Source organism: Aulostomus chinensis, chromosome 20 (genome assembly GCF_037954235.1).
Source record: "Aulostomus chinensis isolate RoL2024-O1b breed Wild chromosome 20, RoL_Achi_v1.0, whole genome shotgun sequence".
NCBI classification, from domain to species: Eukaryota; Metazoa; Chordata; class Actinopteri; order Syngnathiformes; family Aulostomidae; genus Aulostomus; species Aulostomus chinensis.
In genome coordinates, this window is record NC_141339.1 from 12,702,554 (window position 1) to 12,707,575 (window position 5,022).

Sequence of the window (5,022 nt, forward strand, 5' to 3'; positions counted from 1 at the left end):
AAACAACAGGGCAGGACAGAAACAATGCTGCAATTTATGATGCAACAAAAAGTGAGAAAGAACAGTTTGGATTCACCACCAAGAATCCTGAACCACATTGAGGACAAAGGAGTGTTTTCATTTTTTGTAATGAGGCTGTGACTCACTGTTGTATTAGATCCTTAATTGCAGCTTTTTGTATTATGTCCTTCATGTGTACAAAAATAACTCAAATATTCAGACTATATTGAAATTTTACTTAATATATTGAGTATTTTATGCCCCCGAGTGGGCTGGATAATACCCAGACAATGGACAGAAAAAGCCAAGTTCATGAGGGGGACAAAAGAAAAATGGCAAATAATTAGAATAAATTAATGAAAACAATGCTGGTAGTAGGGTTTAATTTCAGGTTTTATCGTACAGTGCAGGATATTATGTGACAATTATCTCAGTTTATTTTGGAGACAGTTTCAAATGAGCTCACTGTGAGTTAAAGAGACCACTTGTCGGCCTTTAAGAGCTGGGGGGCCATCACACACCACCTCATCCGCAAAGAGAACATTCTGGGGATGGAGAGTGAGCCACTTCCATAGATATTCTATCTTGTCATCGCACATCCAAGGGTTCACTGTCAAGATCACCGCAAAAGTGGAATTTTTTCCATCCAGCAGGCCCCTGGGGAGAGACTTCAGTTGATTGTGATTGAGCAGAAGTAGTTCAAGGTGTTGGAGACCCTGGATGAGGGTTGCCGGCAGCTCCTGGATCTGATTCTCCTGTAGAAAAAGTTGGGAGAGACCCAGGTTGTGCGTGAAAGCGGAGGCTTTCAGGGTGCTGATCTTGTTACCAGCGAGGTTTAGATTCTTCAGATTTTGCAAGTTCCTCAGTGCATCCGCTTGGAGGTCTGTCAGGTTGTTATCGCTCAGGTCGAGATCCTCCAGATGTTTCAGCTTCTGAAGCAGATCCACCGGTACCTCTGACAAACGATTCCCGGACAAATCCAACCAGGTCAGGCTGTTGTTGTTGGAAAACCACGCTGAGTCGGCTTTCTCAATCAGATTATTTTTAAGCACCAGGCTGGAGAGCCGGGGTTGGCTGAAGACATGTGGAGGCAGATAAACCAGCTGATTACCTGTGAGATCCAGCAGGTTGAGATGGGTAACATTCCTGAGTAGATCTGAAGGAACGCTGGTCAGTCTGTTGTGATACAACTGCAGGTTGACTAAGAAGGGCACGCCGCTCAAATGACTGGCCACAATTGTGCTGAGGTTGGTGGACTGGATGGATAGTCGAGTGGTGCCGCGAGGTAAATTATTTGCAGGGAAATATGTCATGGAGATATCGCTGCACATCACCTCTTCACCCGAAGGTGTAGAGGAACAGGAACACAAATCCGGACAAGAATGGGCGCCTTTTTTTTGGTGACGACATTGAGCCAGAGCAAAGAATGTCAGTAGCAGCCACAAGTTCATCCTTAATCCGCCGCAGAGAGCAAATAAACAGAAGACATGTCAGGAATTTGGAGTAATCGATGACCAAGTTATAAAAAATAAATCCATAGTCCTACCTGAAAGCTATGGCAGAATTCTCTCTGTTTTTGCTTGAGATGGTTTCGTAGAACACTGAGTACATTTGCTCTCAGTGGAAAAGCAGGACAAAATGTTGCAAGAGGCAAACAAAACCAAACAAATAGACCAGTTCATCAGTTGTTGGGAGGTTACTATTTGCTTTGCTTTGCTTCAAGGAAGATTTTACCACATACAGATCAATATTCTCTCAAAAACGTTCCATGTAAGCGTAATTTTTTGTTTTGTTTTTAGCTTTAGTGCATCATATGGTACCTTCGCTAATATTCCACACATTAACTGCCTGTATCCGTTAGCTCTCTGCTAATGGGAAAGTGAATGAATAACTTAATCTTATAGATTTTCCAAGTGTTTTTAGAAAAAATGGATCAAATTCTTATACTGAAACAAATCCTTTTTATATTGACTTAATGATTTATCTGTTGGGCTGCACGGTGGTGCAGTGGTCAGCACTGTGGCCTAACAGCAAGAAGGTTCCGGGTTCGAGTCCCGGCTCGGCCACGGGATCTTTCTGTGTGGAGTTTGCATGTTCTCCCTGTTCCTGTGTGGGTTCTCTCCGGGTACTCCAGCTTCCTCCCACAGTCCAAAGACAACAAGAGGGGACGAGGCTAATTGAATACTCTAAATTGACTGTAGGTATGACTGTGAGTGTGAATGGTTGTTCGTCTCTCTATGTTGGCCCTGTGATGGACTGTTGACCTGTCCAGGGTGAACCCCGCCTCCCGCCCGTTGACGCTGGGATAGGCTCCAGCCCCCCCGCGACCCTTAATGTGTAGGAATAAGCGGAAGATGACGATGGATGGATGGATTTATCTGTTCGCACGTGTAGCCTATATGATGGTAGCAACAGCAGAGTTCTGTTAGCTGAAAGGAAATGGCGTGAAACAGCTCTCCTCTGTTTGACATTACAACATCGCGCACCAGCACTTCTTATTTATATCTTCATTCGCCTAAAAATTGTTGCAAGTTGTAATTTTGATGGAGCGCCTAGATGTTAGTCTTTCTATCAACATGTGTTCGCTTCGCACAAACAAGGGGAAGCAGCTTTCCTGGCTTTGTTTGAGAGTAACAAAACATTAATTTCATAAAGGGTATCTTGTGTGTTTACTTTGTTCCAAATATCAAATGAATAACCGTAACTTGTGGCTTAATTAAGCTTAGAGGCACCAGTTCCAATAGCAATCTGCGTTAGCTTAGCACAAACAGTGGGAAACACCTATCCTGGCTCTTTTTGAACGTGTGAAACCTCTAATTTCATAAGAGATACTCTGTGTGATTAATTCATGCAAAATATAAAATAAGAAAATGCAAGTTGTGGGATTCCAGGGGCTGAGAGGCACCAGCAGGTGGATTTGCATCCTACGGTTTTACTGCACTGTTGATGCTACTGTGAGCTGAAATTCCTTGACTGTGGTATATTTTTTAGAAAGATTAAAATGAAAGCAAAGACAAGTCGTTTGAGAGTACTTTACTCATGTCTTGTTTTATTGTAACATAAGCGAGCATGTCAGTGATGGATATCTGAGACAGCAGTGACAGGCCGAGTAGAGTAAACTCCAGCTGGTAACCATGGAAACCTTACGACTGAAGGTTTAGGTCACTCTCTGTCAGTGACATTATTGCGCGACTCATCAGAGTCTGAGGTCTGGCACATACTATGGTCTGTGGAAGGAAAACCTTCTCCTTGTTCTTCTGGAGCCACCTCCAGAGGTACTCCACCTTCTCTCCACACAACCACGGGTTTCCACTCAGGTCCAGGCCTTCGTCATCCAGGGATTTCAGATGGTCCAGCAAACCTGGAGGGATGTGGCTCAGCTGGTTGTCTTCCAGCGCCAGGAGTTTGAGGTGACTAAGCTCCTGGAAAATGTTGTTTGGGAGCTTGGTGAGCTTATTGTAAGAAAGGAACAGGTAGGTGAGGTTACGGGTGCTGTCAAATACAGATTCATCAAAGGTGTCCAGCTTGTTCCTCTTCAGGTTCAGCCTCTCAAGTTTGGTCTGTGAGTCCAGAGACTTCACGCTGATTTTCTCCAGACGGTTGTCAGCGAGGTCGAGATTCTCCAGGTGCGGCAGCCTCTGAAGCAGAGCTGTCGGGAATGTTGTTATAAGATTCCCGGACAAGTCCAACCAGGTCAGGTTGCTATTGTCAAGGAGCCACTCAGCATCCACGTTTTCAATCAGGTTGTTCTTAAGCACGAGGCTGCGCAGAGGAGCGTGGCTGAAGACATCCGTGGGTAGATGACTCAGTTGGTTCCCTGTGAGATCCAAAGTGTGGAGGAGAGGAACGCCCCTAAGGAGGTGAGAGGAAAGGTTTTGCAGGTGATTGCTGTAGAGGTGGAGCTCTTGCAACAGGGGCATGGCGGCTAGATGGTGCTCAAAGATGGTCGTGATGTTGGTGAACTGGATGGTCAGCATCGTCGTGTTCTTCGGAAGACCCTCTAATGGGAATTCTGTCAAGGGCACCTCATTACAAACCACCTCAGCTCTTCTTAAGTAGCATTTGCAAAATTCTGGACAGGAGAGAGCGCCGCGGCAGAAAAACGCCAACCAGAGGAGGGCGACTGCAAGTGACGCATTCATGACTACTGCGAGGGAGGACACAGAGAACTCAATATAAGATGCTGGTACGGGTGTGGAAAGTTTCGATATTGCAACAGTATTTAATAGCAAATACAAAAAGTACGTGTGAAAGTACAGCAAATAAAACTTACTGTTCTGATGCTAAAGCTGGATGAGTATCAGTCCGACTGTTCTTTGACTGAGTCATTTTTGGGAGCGGAGTCCCACAAACTAATCATTACTTATTATGCAAACACAAACCAGTCACTACACATGACTTGTCAAGGACAGACAGTTGCAACAGACTTCATGTGACTCCAACCAGCAGGGAAAATACTATACAGTGAAACTTTTGAGATTGGTGATGTAAATGGTACTTGTTTTTCCCCCTCAAGATCATTGAATGTGAAATACGACAATGAAATTGTGCTTGTAGTAGATAATGAGTGTGACTGAAAAACTGGACATGGCGAAGCACTTTGGACTTTTTAAAATACGGTGACGGAGCAGGAGAGACGGGGAGAGAGAGAGAGAGAGAGATTTAGAAAATGAGTGATCATCCATTTGAAAATAAGAGCGGACGGCTGGATATTAAATTCATCATCATAAAAACTACTTCAAGAGACAGAATGTTTGGTCAGCAGCACTAAGACACACCCACGTGCACACACTCACTCACTCACTCACACACACACACACACACACACACACACACACACACACATTATTTCAGCTTACCTCAGCAGATAACAAGTTTGATCATGAATTTAAATGAAGGCATTATACACTTATTCAATTTACTGTACTCAGACTTCAACTCAGAGAAAAAGTTAAAATATCAAGTTGGTTCCATTGTGGGGATTGAACTGAAGCAGAATACTTGCTGAGGTACCCGTACCTG

General features: G+C 44.2%; 2 protein-coding genes across 2 annotated transcripts; both read right to left on the reverse strand.

The window, feature by feature from the left end:
- Positions 1-219: 219 nt before the first annotated feature.
- On the reverse strand, positions 220-1,693 carry LOC147242869 (uncharacterized). Its single transcript, XM_086190274.1, has 2 exons — positions 1,547-1,693; positions 220-1,452 (listed from the first exon to the last, which is right to left on the reverse strand). The coding sequence occupies exons 1-2, from the start codon at positions 1,609-1,611 to the stop codon at positions 453-455; spliced, it is 1,065 nt and encodes a 354-aa protein (XP_086046400.1). The 5' UTR covers positions 1,612-1,693; the 3' UTR covers positions 220-452.
- A 1,328-nt stretch (positions 1,694-3,021) lies between these two features.
- On the reverse strand, positions 3,022-4,385 carry LOC147242870 (uncharacterized). Its single transcript, XM_086190275.1, has 2 exons — positions 4,274-4,385; positions 3,022-4,147 (listed from the first exon to the last, which is right to left on the reverse strand). Exon 2 carries the CDS (start codon positions 4,140-4,142, stop codon positions 3,144-3,146), a length of 999 nt encoding a protein of 332 aa, XP_086046401.1. The 5' UTR covers positions 4,143-4,147; positions 4,274-4,385; the 3' UTR covers positions 3,022-3,143.
- Positions 4,386-5,022: the final 637 nt, after the last annotated feature.

Coding starts and splice junctions, on each gene's coding strand:
- LOC147242870 (XM_086190275.1), bottom strand. CDS start 4,142: ATGAATGCGTCACTTGCAGTCGCCCTCCTCTGGTTGGCGTTTTTCTGC.
- LOC147242869 (XM_086190274.1), bottom strand. CDS start 1,611: ATGTACTCAGTGTTCTACGAAACCATCTCAAGCAAAAACAGAGAGAAT. Junction 1,453..1,546: donor AATTCTGCCATAGCTTTCAG/GTAGGACTATGG, acceptor CGGCGGATTAAG/GATGAACTTGTGGCTGCTAC.